The sequence below is a fragment of the Mesocricetus auratus genome, unplaced genomic scaffold (assembly GCF_017639785.1).
Source record: "Mesocricetus auratus isolate SY011 unplaced genomic scaffold, BCM_Maur_2.0 Super-Scaffold_100676, whole genome shotgun sequence".
Taxonomy (NCBI): domain Eukaryota; kingdom Metazoa; phylum Chordata; class Mammalia; order Rodentia; family Cricetidae; genus Mesocricetus; species Mesocricetus auratus.
Window position 1 is genome coordinate 49367647 of NW_024429266.1, and position 26674 is coordinate 49394320.

A 26674-nucleotide genomic window follows, 5' to 3' on the forward strand; every position below is an offset into this window, starting at 1 on the left:
ATAAACACTGTTAGGGGTCCCATAGACTACCCAGGCCTCCTAGCTGGCACCCACATTCAGAGGACTTGGTTCCCCAGCTTTACAACTAGGGTCTCTGTTCTCTCACTAAATCAGGCCAACTCTTTCAGTGGGTTTCTCTAGCATGATCTTGGCTCCTTTGCTCATCCCTCCTCCCTCTCTACAGCTGGATTCCAGGAGTTTGTCTTAGTGCTTAGCTGTGGGTGTCTACTTCTGCTGAGATCAGCTACTGAATGAAGGCTCTGGGTGGGGGGCATGGAGGATGGGAGGGTGAGAGAATGGGGGTATTGTTATGTAAATTAAGAGTGCTTCTAAAATAAAATTAAAAACAAAAGACATGGAGAAAGACTAGGATGCACATGTGTGATTTTCTCAGTGTATTTACTAGCTGCTGTGTTGGTTTCAAGGTATATTTTTTTCCTTTTATACGTATTTGTAAGATATATATTTTAGTTTTATTTGATGTATGTGAACCGATGTCTGTATATATGTATGTATGTATGTGTACTACATGTGTGTCTGGTGTCCACAGCGACCGCCAGATGTTATCAAATCTTCTGGAACTGGAGTTACAGACATTTGAAAGTCACAATGCTGACACTAGAAGTTGGACACAGATCTTTTGAAGAGCAGCAAGTGTTCTTAACTGCTTAATAATTTCTCCATCCACTGCTTCCAGAGTTTTTTTTTCTCTCTCTTTCTCTTTTTTCTATTTGAGTCTTGATGTTAATTATGCCTATTTTACTAGATTAGAGAACTAAATGAGTGCTTTGTCTTTTCTTTCTAGAGGAAAAATTATTTTGTGCTTTACAAACTAGGAAGAGAACAAAATAATGAAAGAAATGGAAGTACTAGTAAACCTAGAAGAGAAATAGAAAATTGGATTTTAAAAAATACCTTGCCTGTATACCAGGGATAGACACTGATCCACAGCTCAGGGCCCCATAGGTTGCCCAGGCCTTCTCGCTGACACTCACATTTGGGGGGTCCAGATCAGTCCCATCCCTGGTATACAAACAGTCTTCATGTGCCTATAGCACAAAGAGGGATGCTTTCTCAGCCTGGACTCTTAGGGGAGTGCCTGGACCCTACCCAGAGTAAAATGACAGACTCTAGATATCCCCTATGTGGAAGGATTTGGCAATAGGGTGGGAGGGTGGGGGGGAAGGGGAGTGCGGGAGGAGGGGAGGGAGAGGGAACTGGGATTGACATGTAAAACAAGCTATTTAAAATTAAAATAAAAAATGATAAAAAAAATACCTTGCCTGTGTGTGTATGTGTGTGTGTATTTAAATCAAAATATTTCATAGATTTTGTCACTCTAGATTGAACTTTTTCATGACTCAAAGAAAGTTTCTTTTTGTTTTAGAACCCATCTGTCTTCCTTTCCCTTTCTTTCTTTCTTCCCTCCTTCCTTTCTCTCCTTTTTTCTTTCTTTCTTCCTTCCTATCATATACCTATGCATCTCTATGTTACTAGTGCTTAAAATAGCCCAATGTGAAGATCATAAACCTGCTGTTTTAAAACTTAATTAATATATGAAAATTGTTATTCATATAAATTACATTTGTCACTGTTTTGTAAAGAAATAAAAACTATATTTCTTCAAGTACATTTGAAAAAAATTATATAAGGAAAGAATAAAATAGCATTCATAAAAACAGTATATGAATTTTTACTAATGGATCAAATTCAGTGCTGGCATCTGATACCACAATTCAATTTAGCAATTACAGAGCCTGAGTTTTTAATGAATAATTCAATAATTCAAGATAGTTGTCTTTACAGAAAATAAAAAGTTAGACAATATTCTCTTATGAATTTTTATATATCTGTGTTAGCCATCAAATTATAATTCCCAAGCTTTTTGTTCAATTTTAAAACTGCCAATATTTGGCAAGGCATTTTGAGCACATGTAGTGGCTGCCCAATAAATATTCATTACCTTTAATTCAATCTAATTTAAGTTCAATTTAATTTAATTCGAATTTGATTTAAGATGATGTACAAAATTATATGCAAAACAAACTTTAACATTTTTTCCTATTCCTCCTACACAATTCCTCTCTAGTTATAAGTATGTCACTTATTGTCCTTGAGCTCTGCTTGAGTCCAAGTTAAGATTTTTATTAATAAGACTAAGAGCCCAAAAAGGGACTCCAATTTCCCATTCCTGTATGATCACAATGTCAACATTTAACATATAGAAAGAGCTGCTTCACTAGAAAAATCATCTTTGCCTCATCAAAGATCCCCATATTCCCATTTTCTTTCATCCAATCAACAATACCCTAACAAGTTTTCACTACTGACCCCTCTCCTGGACAATCTCACAATAAATATCCCTGTGAAACAAAGGGAAATCCACGGAATACATTTTCATAGGAGAAGAGCACATGGCCCTTGCTCAGTAATATGGCTTCTTGTTTGTTACCAAGATATACAAATTTCATTTTTTCCTATATAGGAACAGAGGTAGATAATTGGTTGATATACACTCAAAATGTGTGCTATTGGTTATTTAAATGTTACATATAAATAACCGATACAGCATTTATTATCTGCTTATTGTATTATGTAATATGACATACTAGCTTTTTCTACCAATATCCACATGAAGTTTTCTATAATATTAGGAAAGATTTCTAAGATGTAAATAAATTTAATTTTTAATTAAATGTTTAAAAAAGATTTATAAAAAAATCTCCATTTTGTCTTTTTTATATTTAGTGCAAGAAACATAATCGCACAGATTTAGCCACTAATAAATGCTAAAAACATTATACACAATTATGACATTTCTGCATCCAATATTTTTGCAAATAATTGATGATAAAGATTAGGATTGTGATTTGTAACAATGTAAACAAATACAATTTATCCTTTTATTATCATTCAAATAGTTATATGATAAATTATTGGGTTGTTTGTCTTTATTTTGAACCATAATCTTTATATGACATTATTTACTTCTCAGTGCCATTTTCCAGATAATATTTCAAGTCCAGAAACAAGAGAATAATTAATCCACGTTCCATTACTGAGAAGTGTGGAGAGCTGGCTTCTGACTCCAGAGCCTTGGCTCTTTGTTACTGTGTCTTCCCACCTCACTTGTCAGGACAATGTTGAAAGTACACGCCATCACCATTTCTACTCAGACTCCTAATTACTGGAATTACCTTTGAAAACTGGGCCCATTTAACCCTCACTAAAAGACTTTTAGAGTGTTAAAGTGGTGTGGCATCCAGGATTTGCTATGAGCTCCCATGGCTCTATGTTTGCCAAACAACATTGATTTGAGAGCTGCATAATCCTGATAGTCCTATTTAAAACACATCAAGCTCATTTTGTCCATCAGTAGGTAGAGAATACCAATGATTTAACTAAACCCAAAGAATAGAATCGTAAGAGTAGACTAACATAACATATGTGTTTGCTATGGAGATTGAAATATAAAGAGAGTACTGAAACCACTTTAGCACCACGTGTCTTTCAGAAGTTCAGGCAGTGTCTATCATAATAATGAAACCCATCATCGAGACAAGATATTCCATCTGACTCTGTTCAGCAGGGCTTGTACTTGCCATAAGCAACATACAGGAAAACTCTTGTTGATGTCTTTGCATTACCAAAGTTGGTGATTAGCAAAAGTCAGGCAGTTCCTGTTAGTTTGACCATTGGGCAATATGTCTTTACTTGAGCAAGCTAATCACATGAGAAAGAGCTGAAACGTTGATCTTTGCTCTTGACGATTGCAGAACTATGAAGCTTCTCCTGATCAGTCATGAAGTTCCCCCTCTGAGAAGTTGCCTACAAGTCTAGTATTATCCAAGAGTTGAGAAGCCATGAACCATACTCAGCTTGACCCATGAGAATAGAAACCAAATCTTAACATCTACAGAACATAATTGTAAAATTATTGATTTGTTTAGCATCCAAATGATATAGTCCTAATTAGCTGACTTCCTTGAAACACTCTTATTAAATCAAATTTCCAGCCCCTAGTCCATGTTGCTTCTGCTTTTTGTACTTTGGTATCACACCACAGCTCTATTGATGTGGTAGTCTCCCTTGCCTAGGTCAGCAGCAAATTTGGCTTTGGCTCAGGCTGTACCAGTAATATGACAGAAGTCAGCAATAACCAAAGCCTACTTTTCTTTTAAGGTATATCTTCCATGATTCTTTGAACCCAAATGGACAAACTTTCTTAATATTGGTCTTACCTTTTCCAGTTTTGAAAGTGCAAGAGAGTAACAGTCCTTGGCTCTGAATTGCATGAATCTCATATTTGCTGGGTGAGTAAGCTCAGTGATAATACTGAGACTGGAAAACAACCTAAATTAAAGAAAAAGTCATCACACTAATAATCCAATATGGCATGTTTTTGTAATAACATATTTACGAATGAGTGATTCTTAGCCATGGGCATAAAACTACATCCAATTACAACTGCAGGCACTGCCACATAAAATGATCTGTAAAATACAAGAAAAATGAAACACTATTTTTAAAAATATTTTAACCATGATATTAGTACTGCAAGAAAAAATAAATTCAGCAATTTTCCTTTTATTACACATTTTATCTCCATAATTGTGAAACAGCATGGAAGAGAAACTCATAAAGTTGATTTAAGAAGTTATTAACATTACTTTGTGGCTGGTATTAAAATAAAATATATGAACATTTAGATTGCTAAAAAATTCACATGATGCTTGTGTCCATTCTATGAGCTTTCCAGAGCTATGACTTCCTATCCTAATATCATACTCTAATGTTCAAATCTTGGTACAATGAGCTGATGAGAAAATACCATAATTTAGATAAATTTCACCAGTGAACTTGAGTCAGTGCTAAAGCATTAATAGAGATGTTAACACATGAGTGAAGTATGTTTTGACATTACTTTCTTTCCATATGTCTCTTTTATACAGTGAAAAACCCACATGTCCACATACACATATTTGACTTTTTTTACCCTCATAGTGAAGGGTGTCATGATAGTATAATAGATGACTCTGTTTTTGCTTCTGTTGTTGCTCTGGTCTATCTGATCTTCATGCATCACCTATAGTTTGGCTGATTCTAACATTTTTGGGCTTCTCCAGTAGTTATTTCCTATGGTAATATTCTTCCTCTCCCAAACAATGCCTTTTAGTTAAACTAATTTAATGTAACTTAAAGTATCCACTAGTAGTTCTAACTCATGCCCGAACCTCAAGGACTAGCACTGACTGAAAAGTATGAGACATAAGCCATTTGTTTGAGTTTCAAGAACAAATCAACTCCATTTCCTCTAAATCCTCATGCTGAGGACCCCCTCCTGCTTCAGCAGCTCATTGCTTAACAGCACTTTACAAAGGGATGCCTTTGTTTTAAAACAAGAGTCCCAGCCTAAGCCTGAGAGCTGAGAGGGCTTTTACATTTCCCGGACTCTTAATTTCCTGATGCTGAGAGAAGACTTGCTGATACATCTTGTTCCTACTACATAAGGGTGGCAGGCTGACATTTCAGCAGCATTCCGGGACCTGTTCCCAGATGGACCAATGGTTCCTGATGACTTCCTTGTGGGTCTCTTTCCAAGGGCTCCCTACCATTCAAGTTAACACACTAAACCATTCTTCAGAACACACTCCTTCAGAATTCTACCTAAAACTTGTACATCCTCTGCTTTATCTAGGTGGGCCTTTAGGAACCCTGAAGTCATTCCTGCATTATCAACAAGAGAGGCGTAGGCAATTTCATGTCCTTATCTTAGTTTTGATGGCAGATTCTATTTCTTTGTCTAAGTAACATGTAAGAAGGGTGAAGTAAACAATAACCTAATTATAATTCCTATTTATGAGGTTTAACATTAAAAAATAGTCATTTTATTTGAGTGACATGTCCTTATTTTGAATGTCTTATAAGGAAGAGAGTCCAGATGATTATGGGTGGGTTGTGAAACATTTAGCCACATGGCAGGAATTTAAATATTATTATTATGATGATTATTATTATTGTTGCATGTGTGAGAAAAAGACAGAGAGAGAGAGAGAGAGAAAGAGAGAGAGAGAGAGAGAGAGAGAGAGAGAGAGAACACAATAGCATGCCCCTTTTCATGGCAGACACCCTTTCTGCTGAACCACTGCTATGCCTTATAGAAGCTTTACCACTTTTTCAGCTGTTTTTTCTTCTTAGCATTTCTTCCTACAATGCAACTGCTTTCTTGTTTGCTTTTCTCTTCAACCTTTACATGTTTGAAATAAAAGATGTTTTTTAAATTTCCTCTGGAATCCAGTTAAGATGAGAAGTTTTAAATCTTTTGAAGTGAAAATTCATCCCTAAAGCTCCCTGGCATTTGATTTTCACACTATCTACTGCCCTACACTCCAGGGGATTTTCTCTTATGAAACAGAAACATCTAGAAAGGCCAGGCACTCTTTTCAGGGCCCACCACAGCCTATCTTGTTATATATCATTAACTAGCAAATCTTTTAAGACCTGTTTTCTGAAGCTGGCTCATGCAGTTGGGATGAAGAGTTGGCAGTTGACATAGGGTTGTGTCTTTTAGTTTACAGACAGTCTATACTGTGTGCATCCCAAACAATGTGCTTTCATCATCTTTGTCTTTTCATTCAAATATCATGATGGTAGTTTATCATATAGAGCCCTTCACTAAGAAAGCTCCTGAAAAAATTACAAGAGCAACCTCAAAAAATATCAGCTGATTTTTGGACCATCCAACTATTAAAACTTATATCACCTTTGGAGTTTGAAAGTTATCTATTTAATAAATACAATAATATCACTAGATGTATTTAACATATGGGATGTCACAGCCAATATTAAATAATAGGAGATCACCAAACTTATATAAATACATAATGCCATTAAAGTGGATCAATCAGCACAGACGCTTATAGCTTATCTATGCACTGGATTCTGTACTCTATACTTGAGATTCCATGTTTGCTATTTCCATTTGTACCTCCTTTCTGCAAGAATATAGGGTACTTAGCCTGACATTACCATTTCAGTGTCCGCAGACTGGAAATGGTCTGTGCCAAATCATCACATGAACTTATCATAGTGCCTCTGGCTGCTTAGTGGATTCAGCAAATCTCCTTTTGGCCAGACTCCAGTTACACCCTCTTGCTTGGTACTTTGATGTTTGCTGGTGGGAGTTTCCATCGTCTATTACAAAGCAAGAGAACTAGCTGTATTATCTCCTCAAACCACAGGAGGGTAATCCCTTCTTTAGAAATATCTCTCAGTAGGCACCTTACTGAAAGAATTGAAGCAAAGAAAAAGAAAACAACATGTTTGCTGTATTCATTCTCTGGGATTCAGATTTAAAAAATCCAATTTCTCACCACAATAATAAAGAGTGGGTATGTGAGAAAGAAACCCAGATATTTAAAACAACATTATTAGGAATATCTAGGAAATATCAAGTGTGCCACCTTAGCCAGTGTAAAGAGTGCTAGGCTTGGCCTTTTCATTGTTCTAAGACTAGTGGGCTGTTGTCTAACATCTAATTTGAGAAAGAATCAATGAAGGTCTATTATTAGAAATCTCTGGTCTCATGATTTAACTCTCTGCAAACTGTCTGTAGAGGTAGCATAACTTAATGGTTATCAGCCTATGCACATTACTAATGATGATAAACTGTGGCAGACCAGGCTGCTCCTATGTGAAGTGACATCAAGACACTAGTTAATGAGTAGCTATGAGGCAAACAAAGCTTCAAAAGGATGGAAATATATTTTATCTCTTGGAGGCTTTTTATTTTCCCATGGAGCATAAACGGTATCTATATGTATAAGGCTTCCTTCGCTAACTCATTAGATAGAACAGAATTAGAGGTAGAGCTAGAGTGAGTGACTGAGTGAGTGAGTGAGTGAGTGAGTGAATGGTAATTAAAATGTAGGACCTGATTGTATTTGAGTGACTTCTGTGGCTGAAATTCTATTTGCAACAAAATATATGTGACTTGCATCTTACATATAAATTAACTTTATTTTTTTAAACTAAGTAGTAATACATTAGCTAAGCCTGCCACCTAGTGAAATTTTAAAAGTAATACTTATGTAATAAAGTATTATAGGACTCTTTGTATCTATAAACAACCAATTGTGTTCAACTATCATATTTGCTTATGTATGCATTTGCCTGATACATTTAACTATGTATCTTTTAAGTACTGATACCATAAATTTATTCCCCAGTCTTGATATTTGCTAAACATGTTGCGAATGCTAAACAGTTTAGAAAGAACATTATGTAACAAGCCTCTTTTTCCCAGATACCAAAGCTATAATAATATAACAATACTGCGATTAATAAAATAATTTGATTAGTTTTAGTTTATCCACTTGCTTTGCAATATGTTTTAAAATAAATTCATATGAAATAATTAGATAATTACAAATTTAAATGAAACAGAATAACAACACCCTCTTGCTTGGTACTCTGGTGTTTGACTGTTGGTTCTGTAGGTAGTTTTGTCCTAACCAGGACAGGAAATGCCATGTTTAGAGAAACTGGCTCATGTACTGGATTTTCTTCTTTATCTTCCTTCTCCTTTAATACAAGACTCTACTGAGCACACCTGCCTAGTGGGTGTGATTGAACACATAAATGTGTGTCCTGAAACACCAGTCCATCCTGGCTGGCATAGAGAGGCAGATGCATGCTTCCTGGAGATCTGTGACTGGGACAGCTTGATTGACCAGATCACCTCTCCTCTTCTCTGTCCAAGAATTCTTAACTCCTAGACAGAGATTCTCAGCAGCAACCTACTTGAACCCTACCACCCATAAAAGCTCTGTTTGCTTTCTTTCTACAATGAAATCCCCTGTAAGTTTCTCCCATAGTAGAACTCTTTTTGAGATACACACTCTCTCCCCATGAAATTCATGCTTCCAATTTAGGAGACAAATGACCTGATTCACTGGTATTAATTACTTTGGTGAGCATTGACATTTTGCCATCATAATCTCCAAAATTATGCTTAACTGAGAGAAGAAATATCCACCAAACTCCTGGAACTTCTTCCCCATCTCAACACTGTTCTACTGTTTTTAGTAACTGTGAAACATTAAATACTTTAAGTAAAGCTTTAATTAAATGGCTTAATAGTTTCTGTTACAGACTGTTAGCACACAAAGTCTTCTAGTAATATCTATGTTATCGTTCTTAATCAGTATAGTGGGAACAACTTGGCTAGTCTCAACACTTCCTAGATGCTTGCTAAATCTGTGAGCCAAATGTACCCCATTACTAAATCACTAGTGCATTTGCTGTAGAAGTCACTGTATCCCACTACTGATCTAATTCAGGTTTTGGTTATTTTAAAGAGATTATAAGTCCATAATTCACTTGTATGTTCACAGTGCTCATTATCTTACAAGTTCTGTCACCTAAATTTTAGTAAACAAAATCAGCAACACTTCTTACTGAAGCAAAATTAACACAAATGAAATTTTGTAGGAAATTATTCCTGAATTCTTACCATTTAAATAAAATACCAATTTAAATGCATAGTTAAGAAGAAGAAAACATTTTTACTGTGTTCTATTCAGAGAAACTTTTACTTCTCAAACATCTAAAGAGAAAGTTCTCCTCTCCCTTTAACCTCATAACTGCTCCTAAATCTGCCAGTGTGTTGCAAGTTGGTTAAAACAAAGAGTAGATCATATCAGTGCTGCTTTCTTTCTTAGGAATAACAATTGATTCTGTTCAGATTCCAAACAATGCCAAAGAAGAACAATAGCTCAACCTGAACATTTTTAGTCCAATTTTGATATGCTTATATAAATGTAGCTTAGGATCTAACACTTTTCCACAAAGGTATGAACATAGGAAATATTTTATAAATGAAATGACGTGTGTGTGTGTGTGTGTGTGTGTGTGTGTGTGTGTGTTCTTGTGGGCATACAGCCTATATGTAGAGGTACACATGGACACGTGTGTACATTTGTGTCAGGTATCATCCTCTACTGATTTTTACCTTATAGTGAGTATCACTCACTAAACCTAGAGCTCATGGGTTTGTCTAGACCAGCCAGTCATTGAGCTTCAAGGATCTCACTTCTCTGTGCCCCAAGCATATAGAATGCACATGAAGACTGCTGAGCTGGCTTTTTATGTGTGTTCTGGGGATCTGAACTCAGGTTCTCATGTTCATGGGGCTTTGCCTACTGAGCCAAGAAATTTAGATAAAAAATAAAAACAAAACAAAACAGAAACAAAACAAAGGGACTAACTTTCTTTCCATTTGAAAATTGTATACACATTTTCTGGTACATCTTCATCTTGGAAGAGCTGGGTCAGTGTTTCTACTTAGCTGTGTAAATAGATAGCAAGTAAGGGTGACAGATAAAACAGGCCCAGACTTGGAACAGGCTTTCTATCTTAATGTTTTAGGTCTTCAGAAATGGTCTTTGGGGAGGAGGAAATCAGCTGCTTAGAGTCTAGGAATCTGAGAACTGAGTAAAATAACAGACATACTATTTCTCCCTGCTTTCCACTAGAGACTCTGAAGTTTTCTGGGTAGTGGTTTTCACACACACACACACACACACACACACACACACACACACACACACACACACACACACATTTAAGTACCCACTCTCTATATTGTAAGAGAGAATAGGTAGTTTATATTATTAAAAGAAAAAGCATTTATATGTTTTAAGTAGCCCAGTACACATTGACTGCTAAAGGTCTATTTGTGGTGAATTAAAGTATAATTTAGAAATAGCACAGATGGCACATTAGGCAAAATACATAGACTCACCGTCTTTGAGCATAGTTAAATCCCACTACACAGAGAGTGATGACTAGGGAAAGTGAATGAGACAATAAGGAGAGAAACTTAGAGATACCATTGACCAGTTGACCAGCAACAAGTGTGGATGGAAGGATATGCAACTGCTGAGATTTCCTGTGAAGTATGCTAGCTGGTAAAAGATAAAGGTAATAGAGGGTTGATCTTTTAGGATGTAGATCCCTTCTCCTTCTAGACACAAATAAAGTACAACTGAAAGATGGAACTCCCACCTTCTCTAATTGGCATTGGTTGAATGACAGCTCAAAGTCTGGTATGCTGGTACAGACTGACCGATTAGAACTTCATAAATATAGAAATCTGGAATGTTGCAAATCTAGAGCCAAGTGGCATCAGGCTAATTTTAATACCCTTTGGCCTTTTATTGCTCACCTCTATCTGACCTAATATTCTTATAACTATTAAGTATAGTACTTTTATCATCTCCTTTAGAAATCTAACATACTGCTAGCTGTTACCTATTCAAAAGTTAAAAATACTATCAGAAAGCATCTGAGACCTACAGCAAAGACATCTCTTCTTTGGTGTACACCATCCCCCAGACACTTCCAATGATGTATCTTAAAATGCTTTGAATTTTTGCTTTTCATTCTGTAACTATAAAAAACTTCACGAAACTGTTTCCATCTTGGAACATGCTATTTGGGACAACCTGAAACTATGTTCCTTGGCCATAGTCATTTTTGTCTTCAATTTAATCTGTGTTTCACTACCCTAGATGAGAACTATGATTTATATGAATACTACTAAGAGTCTATATAGGCAAACTCACCAGGTGAGAATGAACACATAAAGACAAAAACAATTAGAAAATCTTTGTCTAGTATTTGGGCATGAATGACGTCTATAATACCAGAAATGAAATTGTGGATAGGGACACAAAGACAGGAGAATTTCCAGTTTGATGCTAGCTTGACCTACACAGTGAGAACCTGTCTCAAAAAAATTCCCAAAGAAAATAACCAATAAAATGACTTTGTAGGGCTGGGATACGGCTCAGTAGTTGAGAACATGTCCAGTATTTTCAAGGGACTGACATCCCCTTGTTCCTCTAAGTTCCTTAAGTTTCCATGGGTGGAGAAAAAAGATTCAGAAATGAAAACAAAATGACATCTTTAAATTATTCTGGTGAAATAATTTCATTTTCACCCAAAACGTACCAGAATGGAAGCTCTTTATGGTTCTATAATCACTGCACATCTTTGGGACTACTAATCAAACTGATCAGAACAGAAGGAACAAACAGAGAGATAGGGAGGGTTTTCTAATCTGTCTTACAAAAACACACTTGTATGACACACTGCATAAACATCGCTAATGACTCATTATGTGTTAACATCCCCTTACTCCCCAGTGAGGATGGCTTTGGAGGAGTATACGGTTAATGCTGTCAGCATTTCAAGAAAAGTCTAAGATATCTTGAGAAAGAGAAAGAGGGAAAGGAAAGACTACAGGAGAACCTCAGATAGGCAAGCCTCTGAAAAGTTACTGACTATCTTACCAGAGTTTCAGGTGGCAAAATGATTTACTTATTTATTTTTAATTATGCTTGTGTGTATGTGGGTATATGCACATGAGAGCAGGTGCTCACAGATGCCAGAAAAGAGAGTCTCTTCCTGGAGCTAGTGTAACAGGTGGTTGTGAACTTCCACGCATGGATTGGGAACCAAACTCTGGTCCTGTGAGAGATCTCTATCAGCTCTTACTCACAGAGATACCTCCTCAGGCTGTTTTTCTTCAGTCTTTTTCTCTCTGCCTTTTTCTCCTTATTTTCTTTTCCTTCCTTTCTGTTACTTTTTCTGTTTTTTTTTGTTCTTGTTGTCATTTTTTGTTGTTTTGTTTCTTTCTTCCCTTCTGTGATGGTTTGAATGAACCCCCCCCCCCACCCATAGGCTCACATGCTTCAATGCTTAGTCACTAGGAGATGGATTATTTGAGAAGAATTCTGAGGTGTGGATTTGTTGGTTTAGGCATGGCTTTGTTAGAGTAGGGTAGGTTTGAGATTTCAAATCCCATGACAAGCATAGTCTTTCTCTTTGTCTTCTGTCTATGGATCAGCATATGACTCTTGCAGTTACTTCTCCAGAACCATGCTCTCCCCACCCATGATGATAAAATACTAACTCGTGAAATTGTAAAGAAGGCCCCAACTTATTTTGTACTGGTCATGGTGTCTCTTCCTAGCATTAGAAGAGTGACAAAGGTACTTTCTTTTGTCCTTTATTTTTTGGTGGATATAGAAGTACACTAGGTCCAGAATGACATTGGCACCAAGAGCAAGTTCCCTGTTTAATATGCACTGAAGGGCAAAGTCTTTTGTTTTCCTCTGATTCTTTGTGAAATAAAGCAGTTGTCTAATATCTCTGTCAGTTCTTCAGAGGAATGGGCACTAGTATTTTCTATCTCTTTTATCTTGTTGTTTATGCCAATTTGGTCACCTTCCATGGAATTTCTGCCATCTTGGCAAGGTGTCCCTGGAACATGACATGCTTTAATTCAGACTTTGGTGACACAATGACAAAATGTAGAAAAGAGCTTTAAAAAAATACAAGTGTCAGTAAAACCTTCCTAGGAAATGTGATTTAAAAGAACTTTTAAATTTAACAATCTGTGGACAGGTTATTTATTGATTAATTGATAGGTTGACAGTTTTTGGTGTAGCCCAGGCTAGTCTTAAACTTGCTATGAAACAAAATATGATAGTGACATTTTGATCCTTCTGCCTCTACTGCGTTAGCACTAAGGTTTCTTGTTTATATCAACATGCTCTGAGTCTAACCAAGGGCTCCCCATGTGCTAGGCAAACAGTCTACCAAGGAAGCTCCTAGATAATCTTGATGTTTTGCATGAGTATTATTTCTATTTAACTATTTTTAAATACTTTTTATTTTTATGTTGTCCTGTATCATTATATTTAAAAGAAAATAAAATATATGTGAGCCAAAAAACAAGGACAAGCATGGTGGTGTACTTTTGATAAAGAAGGTTTGAATGAAAAAAAAAGATGAGGCAGGATTTTTGTGGGATAAAATAAAATTTGTCTTAAGAAAAGTGAGCAGATTATTCTACAATGGAAAAGAAAAATTGTTAACAAAGGGCAAATCACATATTATGGAAGGCCTAAGTAAATCACAAAGGATTCTGGGGGGTAAGTCTTAAAGAGGATATATGTAAGAAGATTAAAGAAAATTAAAATTCCTAAGACATCTCATAAGTACTCATTTTTTAAACATCTTTTTTTTGTTTAAGCTTTTTCTGTTGTATCTTTTTATTTGCTGATTGTGTTTTAAAACATTGCAACTGTTCTCTGTTCTCATGTTGTCAGAGTCCATCTCCTAGCTATAGAGAACCTGAACTATGTTTCTTTCAGACACTGGACATCAGCTATGAATCAGACAAAATGAAGTGGAAAAGGAGGCAGGTGTGCTTGATGGAAGAGATACCATTCTCTTACAGACATTTGGAGGGTCACTAACTCCTAGATACTGGTCACCTATTTTCTGAAAGATCTCATTCTGGCAAAGGAGGGCAGTTAGGACCAAATAACTAGATGGTTAATAAGCAATGTTTTCAGGGAAAAAATTATGTCAGTCAAGGGAGAAATTTATAGAAGCAAAATGAAGTCATGGCACAATGCCTGGCATGGTGGGGGGCTGTGGAACAATCTTTGTATACTGTAAATATGCATTACTCTTATTGATTAATAAAGAGCTGACTGGTCTAAAGCTGGACAAGAAGAGACTAGGCAGGAGAGCCAGAGGAGGAGGATATGGGGGAAGAAGTCTGAGGAGATGCCATAAGATGAAGAGTGAGTAGTATGTAAGATAATCGGGCCCCGGGCCAGCACATAGATTAATATAACTGAGTTCATCTAAGTTATAAGAGCTAGTGAAGGTAACCAGTATTTATCCCTAGTACATGAACTGGCTTTTTTGAGCCCATTCTCTATGGAGAGATACTGTGCTCTGCCTAGATACAGGAGCTTCTTGGTCCTGCCTCAAGTGATGTGACAGTCTTTGTTGATTCCTCATTGAGTCTCATCCTCTATAAGGAAGTTGATAGGGGTGGGGTGAGGAGAAGGTGAGGGGAGCAGGAGGACAAGAGGGAGAGCAAATTGGGATTGTATGTAAAATAAGGTTGTTCAAAAAATAATAAAAAAGAGCAAAAAGCAAGACTAAGCTATTAACCAAACATATAACTATGGTTATTGGGGTACTGGCTGGAAGGACAGAAAAGTTCACCTCCAGTGGGTCATGTTTCTAATCTCATGATGGTGAGGCTGTAGCAAGACAATCACGTGTCTAAGGTGTGCCTGGACTTCACAGTGACTTGCTTTTACACAGCCACCAACAGTAATGGGTTTGAGGTGTGATATAAGAAAGGTTCTCACGCCTGATTACCTAACACTGACCGAATGTCTTATCATCTTGACTTCTACTGGCCTTCTGCTTATATTTGTTTAGAGCACAGGCAATATCCCATAATTTTCATATAAATTTAGAGTATCACCACAAATCACTCAAGTTTGCGGTATAAAAACAAAGTTAATAGAATCCTATCCATCTTTATAGAAAATTTATATTACATGTATCTCATTTGTCTAAGAATATGATCTTTTCAGCAGATGTGCTAGAAATATTTATATTTAACAAAAGAATTAAGAAAGTTACTAAAATTATGTCTGATAAAGAAATGAGGGTATTTCTTCAGTTTTGAGCTGTCTTTTCCAACCTAATGTATTCTGACCCATACAGACTTCATGAACACCTTCCTAATTTTCTTTTAAAAACAGAGATCCTTCTTAGCCTTACAATTTGCTTTTGGACATAGTATAGCCAAGTTTGCAATGATCTGCCAGAAATTTTTTCCTGCTCACCATGAAGGGCTCTTGTCTGTGATAGCAAGGGAGTTTCCTGGAGCAGAAATGAACATCTTATTATAACTTCACTCAGCTACACCTGTGACAGCAGGAACAACTTCTGACTATCTTATAGAGATCACTCTGAGACAGTGTTGAATGGGACCATACCTTGGCCAGGATTTCTCTATTCTTCAAACCTTTTGCACCATGATCAACCCGAATCTTTGTCTATTTAAATTCAAAGGGCTCAATGACGGTCTGAAGAAGAACTTTGGATCACTGGATCCTCTTTTCAGTTTGTTTTATTCAGTGCACTTGATTAAATCTCATTTCTCTGCTTTTCGCCATTCCACATTTCATACAGGTAGCTTCTGTTGTTAACTTGACACATTTGAGAAAAAGGAACCCTAAATGAGGGATTGCTTCCTGGATCATATCTTGTTAACTAGTGACTGAAAGCCTAATCCTCTCAGGGTCATGCCATTTCTCGAAGGAAGGGCCTGACTATTTAAGAAAGCTGGACAAGTCAAAGAAAGCGAGTCAGTTGGTAGTGTTCTTCACTGTCCTGCCTGTGCTCCTTCCCTGACTTCCTTCAAAGACAGAGTGCAACCTGTGAGCTGAAACGAACTGTTTCCTATCCCCAGACTGCTTCACGACAAGGTGTTTATCACAGCAACAGAAACACAAATTAAGGCTACTTGTCTCTTAACTGGCGTATAGCGATGAGTGGCCAAACCTAGCCTGTTAAGCTTCTGTAGCCTACAGCTTTTCCCTAGAGCACAAGGTTAGCATTAGTCATAACTTCACCTTTATCAACTAGTTTTTCCAGCAGATGGATTTACATAACATAGTAGTTGCTGATAGATTTGATTTTCACACTTTGCCACTGTCAGTGATTCATACCCTCTATCTTGGTCCTTTTAAATTTCCTTTTCTTTATCTTGTTGTTGGAGAACACAGGTTTCCTTTTGTTAGCTCTTAGATTTGCAGAATTTAAAAACACAGTCAGAAGTAAACTGAAGGGCAATTTTATTAGTTTTCGCAAGTAGAACAATAGACGGGCAAAAGAGATATTTCAGCATAGCTGGGAAAGAGAAGATAGATTTGAAAAGACAAACAGGTTTTCTTTGTCAGAATCACTGAAGTCCTCCAGACAAGCTTAGAACATTCGTCAGTTGGTAGCATCATGGGGGTTGTTGGGTGAGATGTTTTTAGGGTGAGCATGAGATTAATGCTAACCTTGTGGCTCTAGGGCAAAAAGGGGCGGCACCAGGTGACCATAGTGCCAAATGGCCTTTGCTGCTGTCTCTAGTAGGGTAAGTTTCCTCAGATTTCCATCCTGTCGCATGAAACTGGCAGTTGAATGGCTCCTAATTATAGTGCATAACATTTAATACATATATTTAAAATAATAAATATGTTCCAAGATATGATATATTTATATTTTTGGTGTCTTGATATTCAAATAATGATATATTAAAATATTTAAATCATAGGTAGCCTTGAAAGTGATATACTGATATTTAGAGAAGGAAAGTTCCTAAAAACCACAGATCAGAATAACACATTAATAAATTACTACCTGTGAATTCTGAATTCACCCTATAAACCAAGATGTTTGGATATGGTATAGTCATTGCTACCAATGAAGGCAGGAAGATAAATAGAAGAGAATAGGGAAAGACTTGAGAGGATTTGAGTTACTGTATTAATTCAGGAGGTCACATATTTCCTTTGAGCTTCTAAAAGCTGGTTCACAAAACAGAAATTTATGCCATCTTCAACAGTGAAACATTCAAGTTATGCACTAAGCAAGAAATTGAAGGCCAGGCTTCCTGTCACGTGGTCACTCTTCATGCACGGGCAGAATCAAATACTTTATTTACATTGGAAAAACACAAAGTGAACGAACGCAGGGCTAGACTGCAGATACGTACCTGAAAAGTGTTTGCACATTCACAATCGTTTTAGCATCTGCCATGTAATCCTCCTCTGCACTCATGGTGCTCTCTTTGTCCACCACCACCATGTTGGCTGCAAAGGTCACTCCACACCTGAGCAAGTCATCTAGGCTTTGATAAAAATCCACAAGGAAAAGAAAGATGGCTTTAAATAAATCACAATAGTGCAATCAATGTCCAAATTTGCTTATTGGTAAGCTTATGTATATTGTCCTTATAGCTGAATTTATAGAGAACACAGACACTAAGGAGAATTATGATGCCATATGATGTGGTGATAGGCAATTCAGAATTTCTCAGATACCAACTGTTCCAAAGAACCTATATTTGGCATCTGTTTTTAGTAACACTTGCTATATAAACAGTAAGTAGAAAGTATGATAATGATAACAGTTAATTATTACAGTTAATGTATTACTCAAGGACGTTAAATTACAATTGACTCAAGTTTCTAAGGAGCCTTTTGTGGGAGTATAAGTGGGGCAAAGGCTATACTAATTCAGTTAGCAAAGATATTGTAGAAGTGTAAAGGTATGTGATAACTATTTTTAAATGTCTATTTATGTAAGATCTATATACTACAGATTGTTCCAACACTCTAGAGTATGGTATGTGTGTGTGTGTGTGTGTGTGTGTGTGTGTGTGTGTGTGTGTGTGTGCTAAATGCAACCATAAGCTAGGACAACTTCAGGAAGGGATTGAATGGCCCAAGTTTCTTTGTCTGCATGAGGTGACTAGAAAAACTACAGTATAATCACATTTTACCTATTCTAGTCAGTTTTCGCTCCTGTCCCTGCAGTTTCCTTGCAAGATAAAGAAAAGGATGTTTACCATTGAGGGTGAAGCAGGGCAACAGTTTCACTTCCTTTTCTTTGTATAGACAAAAATAAGCATAAAATTAGGACAAAACAGTGTGAGACTAAACTAGACCCAGTTCAGGGATGTAGTAGTTACAGGGTTCAGTGGGTACAGTGAAGACAGATAGAAAGAATATCAGTCCAGACCTCCGTATTCAAATTAGCCAAAACAAAATTTGAACACCTACTCTCACTACTACTGCTCACTGGAGTTAGTCTCCAGATAGCTCTTTAAAGCAGATGTCTTGCTCACACAGCCATGTACCTAACAGAGGTGGTACCAAGGCCTCAGACTAGTTCCTTCAGGAATAATCCAAGAAAAATAAAACACAAACATTGAGCTTGAATTTGAAGCTATTTTCTGTGACAGAGATCTTGTAGCTAAAACTGTAAAACAAGAATTTCATTCCCAAAAATTTCACCACGAAAAAATAGGCCTGAATCATAGCATCCATTGGACACAATTATCTTCAAAATTAAATCCCTAGTATACTAGATTTTACAAGATTCATTGCACTTATTCTTGTATCGATTAAACTATATTTTAAAACACATCAGTCAGGGACTGGGGTTTTAGGCCAGTGGTAATATGCTTGTCAGCATCAACAATTCCTTCATTCAAGAGTCACAGCATCACAGGAAAAAGGTAGAAAAAGCTGTGGTCTCTTGTGGAGAACACAACGAACACTAAGTCATCTCACTTCTAGTCACCTAGTAATTTCAAGTTATTTCCTCATATTTCAGCCTTCAAAAGCTTTTTGTCCATCAAGATTCTCTATTAGAATTTTATAGGAAAAGGAAAATAGAAACTTTCAATTCAGTTTTATTAAGTCAAAGCATAAATAATTTCACAAAGTGATGTCATGCTGGACAAATTTTCCTAAGTGGTTTTTTGAGTTTCTTGAATCCACCTTCTCTCAGGTGCATTTGACTCATCTTTACCATATTCCCTGTTGTAGTTGCTGAGGACCTTGAATTATTACTAAAATATGTGTTAGAATTTATAGGTAATACGTATGATTAGGACGGTATTAATGAAACATATACAATCTTTTTGTTCTCCAAGTTTTCTATTTAGCAAAATAGCTTTTTTTGAGTAGGTTGTGAACTTATTTTTATGACTCCTGCCTATCTTTCTCCTTTCTGCTGCTTTTGGATTTTGTATCTTTTTTTTTTAAAGCATGGATGCATTACATAGTTCAGCCACCAGATGGCAGCCAGTGAAAACCAATGGGAGAGAAATAAAACCAAAAGTTGCTCTAACATGGAATGCCTTTTTCTCCCTTCCATGACTCAGTTTTTTTAAAGGACTACAATGTGAAATTGGCAAGTGTGAGGGAGTATTTTGTTCCAAATAGGCTTTATTTTTCATGAAAAGTTCAAATAAAGCAAACAAGAATTATACAGGGACACTCCATATATAATTCCCTCTCTAATGTATACACGTGCATATAGATATGGTGACCCATCTTGAATATGTATCCATTTATAATCAGTCAATACTAGTTCATCTCCTCCTTGGGAATTGTATCCATGTTTCTTTTTTGATCACTATAAATATTTTACACTAGTATTTCATGTTAATGGTCTGATAATAATTTGCTTTTTCTAATTAATGATGTTAATATAGTTTTATACTTTGTTACTGCATTACATAATTACATGTGTGACATAATATTTCAATTAACAAATGATATTATTGTGAATTATGAAATTGTTACTATTTGTATTCCCAGGTATGGTAATGGTTTCACTGCATTGCAATGTGAAATTTTAAAAGTACTTTTTAATGCCACTTTAGCAATAATATTATTGCAAAAAATGTTGTTTTTGCAAAAGCCACAAGACTGTAAGAGCTTTACAAATGGTGTGCACCTGACCAATTGCCGTGCAGCAAGCTGTCCTGCAATTCAGCAATGAATTGCGGCTTCGGTAGTATGATAGGAGATGCACAACACAGAGAAAGAGTTCTATATGCATGGGTCACCATATGTACTGAAACACGACAAAGTACACTCATCATGCAGGAACAAGACACAGTACTTGACAGACCACAGGACACTACACTACTCATGTACCATAGATGTTGTCACCTACTTGTCAATAGAGCCCACCATGTAGTAAACCATTGGAAACCAACAGATTGCATCCAGAAAATGCATATCTGGCCTATGTAGCAGATGGGTTACAAAATGAAACACAGTGTCACAACAGAGGCAGCACTTCTAGGGAAGGGAAGCAAGTTCATTTAGTTTGCATTTCCAAAACCAAAGACAAGATACATCCTAAATTGCTCTTTTGCTTCAGAATATCATTTACACTTCTTATGAAATGTTTGATACACTAAGAACTGTGAATTATAAATCAGAAACATTATGGTGTAATTCCACAAAAGTCCTTCAGTGTTACTTTAGGTTAGAACTAAATGTTCATCGATTAGTTCAGCTACCCAGTTCAGAAGAGGATCGGACAATGAAGAGCAAATGATTATTATTTTCTCAGATGACCTCAGGCATTACAAATGCCTCTAAAGAGTAATTAGTAAGTTGAGTATCAGGAGAGCTTTGTCTAAGGAATGCATAAAATCACAGCATGCTCCATATCTCGATGTGTCAGGTATAAAGTCCATACATGCATGGAAAACTGTGTTATATAAAGTTCCACTGGCAATGTTCCACCTTTAACTCTGCTGTCTAACCCCAATGCATATCGTTGGAGAAATGTTCGTTATAACTGAAGTCCTTACTTCGTTATAACTGAAGTACTTCCGAAGCACAGCAACGGAAAAAAACCATAAACTTCCAGCTTGCTTAGAACTCAATTAGTAAGTTAATAGCCTTTAATTCATACATTCATTCACTCAGCATATATAGACCCAAACTTTAGCCAGTGAACAGTGAAATGTATTCTTTTATATTAAAAAGCATGGCCATGGCCAATTAATTTATAGTACAGGTAGAATTTTAAATGCATATGTAAAATCATGAAAATGCAATATGTTTTATTCTTAAAATAATAAAAAAACAATAGGTGCACCCAGAAGGCAGAATGGGAGAATATTACAAAGCAGTAATATTTACTTTGAGTGTTGACAGATGAGTGGGAATTTGGCAAGTACAAGAGGGAAATTCTAGGTCAAGGTAATGAGAGAGCACTTGCAGTTTCCCAGATGCTGATCCCCACTTGGAATAGGTCTTTTCCTAACTATTTTCTTCCTGTTGATTCCCTTCCTATCTCTTTAAACTCTAAAGAAAGAGAAACTTCGACACAGTAATGTGTTAACAAAACCTTCCAAATGATGATACTGTTAAGATTTTGACTAAATTCCTTCCGCCATTGAATTTATTTGTAATATTGAGTGTACCAGCACTTTTACATTGTTTAAAAGTAGATAATTCATTTTTGAGAGTACTGAATTATTTAACTGATAAATCATATTTGCTAATTTTAAATATAACGTAGGCATGCACACCTTTATTTAGATGGTTTTTGGGCATCAGTTTCATCAAGATCCCAAGCATCCACAGAGAGAATACTATTGTCAGTCTTTAACCATCCTTAAAGCTCTTGATATATGCTGTTTTCAATCAATATTCTAACATACATACTTGTGGGATTTAGGATAGAGATTTCAATTCTGTTCTTAGACACTTCGTTGCTTCTAACATTAGGAGAGCAATGTTTTGGGGATCTCAATACACTTCACAATTTTAGAAGAATGTGTAAGGATGCAAGCCCCAATAGCACAGAAAGATCAAGGTGTTTGGGATCTGAAAAATATTTTGGGCTAACTTTACAATACTAGCCTCTTTGTTTCTGGCTTTTTAAATACCATTCTTCCTTTTTTTTTTTTTTTTTTTTGGTTTTTACGAGACAGGGTTTCTCTGTATTGTTTTGGAGGTTGTCGGTCCAGCCTGGCCTCCAACTCACAGAGATCCGCCTGCCTCTGCCTCCCGGGTGCTGGGATTAAAGGTGTGCGCCACCACCGCCCAGCCCATTCTTAATTATTAATTGTAGATATGTACATGTGTTATAATGATTTCTATTTTATTCTGCCATACTATTTTTAGGTTTAGATGATTTCAGTTTATTTACACTATCTTTTGTGCAATTTTTTCCACTGGGTCTTCAGTCTATGCTTTTCTGAACAATTGTATAATTGAATCATTAAATTCAGTAAGAGTCTTAAAGTTTTCTGAGTAATAAAATGTTCTCAGGTCATTGGTTCAATAACTCCTTATGCTATAGTCACCATCATGTGAGATTTAAAATTCAAGATGAGACCGTCATAGTTTTTTTCCCTCCTCTGACTGGCAGAGAAAACAAAATTTAATTGTTAGAAGAAAGTCTTTTAAAAAGAAAACTCATGAACTTTATTCATGATGTATTTACAACATGTGTTTAAAATGATCATGAAACCTTCTAGATTCTTAGAACTTTCTTTTAAATAAAAATTACACTAATTCATCTTCATGTGATTACAGCTACATCAAGGGAAAAAATCAAGTACCTTAAACTTTGTAAATACATATACCTGAGACACACTAGCTTTAAAGCTCCTCTGTGATTTAAAAGAAGCTACATATATAGATAAACAGTTCTGCATTCAGATATTTTGTACCTGTTTATTTAACTGAGTTGACAACAATAGTTGCAACTCCAAACTATTTAATATTTGAATAAGACATAATTAATCAATTTTCCTACTCATTGGGAGACAGTGAATTGGCAAGCACAATTTTCAATTGAGAAGCGGTATTACTGAGAAACTAAATAAACACACAGAGCATTCATGACAAAAATGACCCTTCTCTCTTTTTTTATGGTGTGTCCTCAAAGTACAATGGAAAGTTTTATATACAAGAAATTATTAAATAAAAGTGAATATAATGTGTGGATTTTTTTTCTGGCTGCCAAATACAGAAGTCTGTCTGTTCTGTTAGAATTGAAATTAAAGAAACATGATGAAAAGGATCAAATGATTTACCTATAAATTCACAATAATTTAGCCATGTAAAAAGAAATGTAAAAATTGTTATTTGTACAAAATATATAAATTAAGATTTTACACAGAAATCTTAATTTATATATTTTAATATATATTTTAATCTAAAAGAAATTGATATGTCAAGGAAATAGGTATAGATCAGAACAAATTCATAGACCAAAGCCAAACAAAGCAGACAAATTATCCAGTTATAACTGAAAAAAATGTCAAAAATAGTCAAAACAGCCAGTGGTAATAAGTAAAATAAATAAGCACATTAGTTATTTCTAGCTCTAACTGTAGAGTCTATTGAAAACACTGACTATGAATACAAAGACTCATATCTTCATAAATCTCTCACAAAAACACTGTTTGTATACTAAAACACTAAGTAGCTCAACATTGCCAGACAGTGAAAAAGCTCGTAAACGTTACAGATTTGCAACATAAGAGCACCATTTTGTTCAATTAAATTAATACACGCAATATTTTCATTTCAACTTCAAGCAAAGAAAGTAATATATTTTTATGGGCAATGCTTATCTCATCAATATTTTACAACTATAATTTTAGGCAGTCAATTTATTTTTTTAAATTGTCTGATCAAGGGCTATAGAGATGGCGCAGCACTTAAGAATTCTGAGTGCTCTAGCAGAGGACCTGAATAATTCCTAACATCCAAAGGGCTGCTCACCACTCTATACCTTTAGTTCTAGAGAATCAAACCCCCTTTCCCCTGCTTTGTAGGCTCTAGTCTATCTATCACTGCACAGAAATGCAGGTAGGCAAAACACTTCTACACCTATATTTTTTAAATTCATTAAGCATGGTTGCAAGGGCTTAAAATAAATGTGTGTACATGTGTGTGCCTATGTGTGTTTTGCTAGTGCTCAAAGCTAGGGTCTCTCACACGGTAGGCAAACACTGTTCCACTGAACCGTATCTCCAGACTGTGTTTTCTTACCAACTGGAGTTTTATATAAGACCTTTCATTAATTTAAATAGTAAAAATGTTAAATTTTTTAATAGGAGAATGAATGTTAGCATTTCCAGGCTGTCGCATAAGCAGATTTTGTCCAAGTATGTTATATCTAAGACTGGGAATGACTTAAATTTTCTTACCATTTTCAAATTAAAGAAAAAAATGAGATTAGACCACAAGAATTAATACGGTCCAGGCTGCTCTAAAATTTAAGCTTAGATCTCATCTTGTCTGCCTGCAACAAAAGTGTATATTTCTACAGGACAAGAGCATGTTGATTTATCATATATTTTAGCAATAATTTGTAAAAAAAAAAAGCTGATTGTTTAGGTACTATATGCAAAGGGGTTGATTAATTTAACAAGAGATCAGTGAAAATTAATGGCATCAATGTGTATATGCCACATATTCTTTTATTCAAGCCAGGGTTTCTCTGTGTAACAGCCCTGGCTGTCCTGGAATTCACTCTGTAGATCAAGCTGGACTCAAACTCACAGACAGCCACCTGCCTCTGCCTCCCAAGTTCTGGAATTAAAGACGTGTACCACCACAGCTTGGCTACCCCATACCATCCTGAATGCACCCCATCTTGTCTGTTCTGGTGCTTTTTGGTGTAACCTTTGGTAAGAAACTCCAGCTTTGCCTTCCAGCTAAATTTCAGTTAAATGACCTTTAACATGAAGGGTATAATAAAACTATTTGTAATCTTTCTAGTACCACACACCAAGGAGAACAAATGGTGACCCAACCAGAACTGACATCACTCTGATGAACTGTGGACAGATCAGAGTTGCTTTGATGAGCCACAGAAAATATGTTTTCAGTGTGTCAGACTTTCATTTGATAACCATTTAAATGTGCAAGTCTTTCTGCTTGGAAACATTCTGAACATCTATTTCATACTATTATGTGTTGACAGTATTAACTGGATTTACATTTTAATACTCCACATTTATAACACTTCTGTTTTTTATATAGAATTAATTTGGAATTTTTGGTTAATTTAACTCAGTAGTCATTCACATAATATGAGCTTCACCACTTCTCTTTTAAACTTGGTCAAACTCTCAAAGTTAAGTAATACTTGCCAAAGTATAAATGATCATGATTGCAAAAGTTGCTGGAGTTGGATCTATTTTAAGGAGAAAAAAGCATCATTCTATGTAACTTTGTAAAATAAATTGCAGAACAGAAGCCATTTCAGGTGTTTCGTTGTTTCAAACGGGAGTAAGGATTGCACAGAACTCCTAGGAGCATTGGTTACTGGAGCCCAGATTTTGATTCTTCATTCTTCATCAGAGGAAATGAAGATAAGCAAAATGCTAGCCATCACTATTGAGACATACACAGGAAGCTGAAGGTTTTATATCGTGCCCTTGAAATTTAGCAGATAAATTGAAATAATCATAATATGTGATAAATACTAATTGCATAACCATATTAAACTTAAATAAAATTATGCTCAGCAGAAACCAGTAACAACAGCACCATGTGGAAATTTATAATTCTAACTGTCAGCAATTGATGAAGGTGATATATTTTTAATGGGTAAGTATTGGGAGTTAAGCTACATTATTGCCTATAAAACTAACTAGAAACAATGCATATTTCTCATAATCTGTAACAAAACCTGTAAGTTAGGATAGGCTCCAGATGCTTCATTGCACTGATAACAAAATGTACTCAAAAGTTTAAATTAAATGCAAGCATTGAGATCGCTAACTCACTAAATACATCTCTTTGGTTCCAGGATTTCTATGTAACACAAATGTATAAAATGCAAAATAAAAGTAAAATGTGAATATTCAGCATTCACTATTATCACAAGCCATGTGCAGAGAAAGCACACCAAAATTTTAAATTAGTCTCCATGGTTTCATTCATGAAAGGCAGCACAGAAAGGCCATATTTACACAGAAATAGTGACCTTAAGGAGAAAAAGTGACCAGTCAGTAATCCAGAGAAGGAAGCCTTCTGATGTTTGGTGTGATTAGTCACATTCAGGAAGTAAGACCATACAAAAATCACAGAAGTATATAACCCTGATGAATGAACCAATACTCTCAGAATCAGAAATGTTAGTGACTTTTTATTCAAAATCGAAAAGAATGTGATGGCTTGGACCATGTTTGGTATGCTAATGAGGTAAAGGGGAATAAATGCCTGAATCA

At 35.8% G+C, this 26674-nt stretch overlaps 1 protein-coding gene across 5 annotated transcripts in view; it reads right to left on the minus strand.

The window, feature by feature from the left end:
- Kcnt2 (potassium sodium-activated channel subfamily T member 2) overlaps nucleotides 1-26674 on the minus strand; it is a 350682-nt gene that overhangs the window by 39426 nt on the left and 284582 nt on the right. For all 5 annotated transcript variants that reach the window (XR_005874014.1, XM_013115909.3, XM_040738287.1 and 2 more), the window contains exons 20-22: nucleotides 20632-20703; nucleotides 17654-17788; nucleotides 4242-4353 (exon numbers count right to left, since the gene is read on the minus strand). Coding sequence is in view for 4 of the 5 variants with exons in the window: in XM_013115909.3 (XP_012971363.2) it covers nucleotides 4242-4353; nucleotides 17654-17788; nucleotides 20632-20703 (319 nt within the window). In the remaining variant the exon portion in view is untranslated. The remainder of the gene's footprint in view (nucleotides 1-4241; nucleotides 4354-17653; nucleotides 17789-20631; nucleotides 20704-26674) is intronic.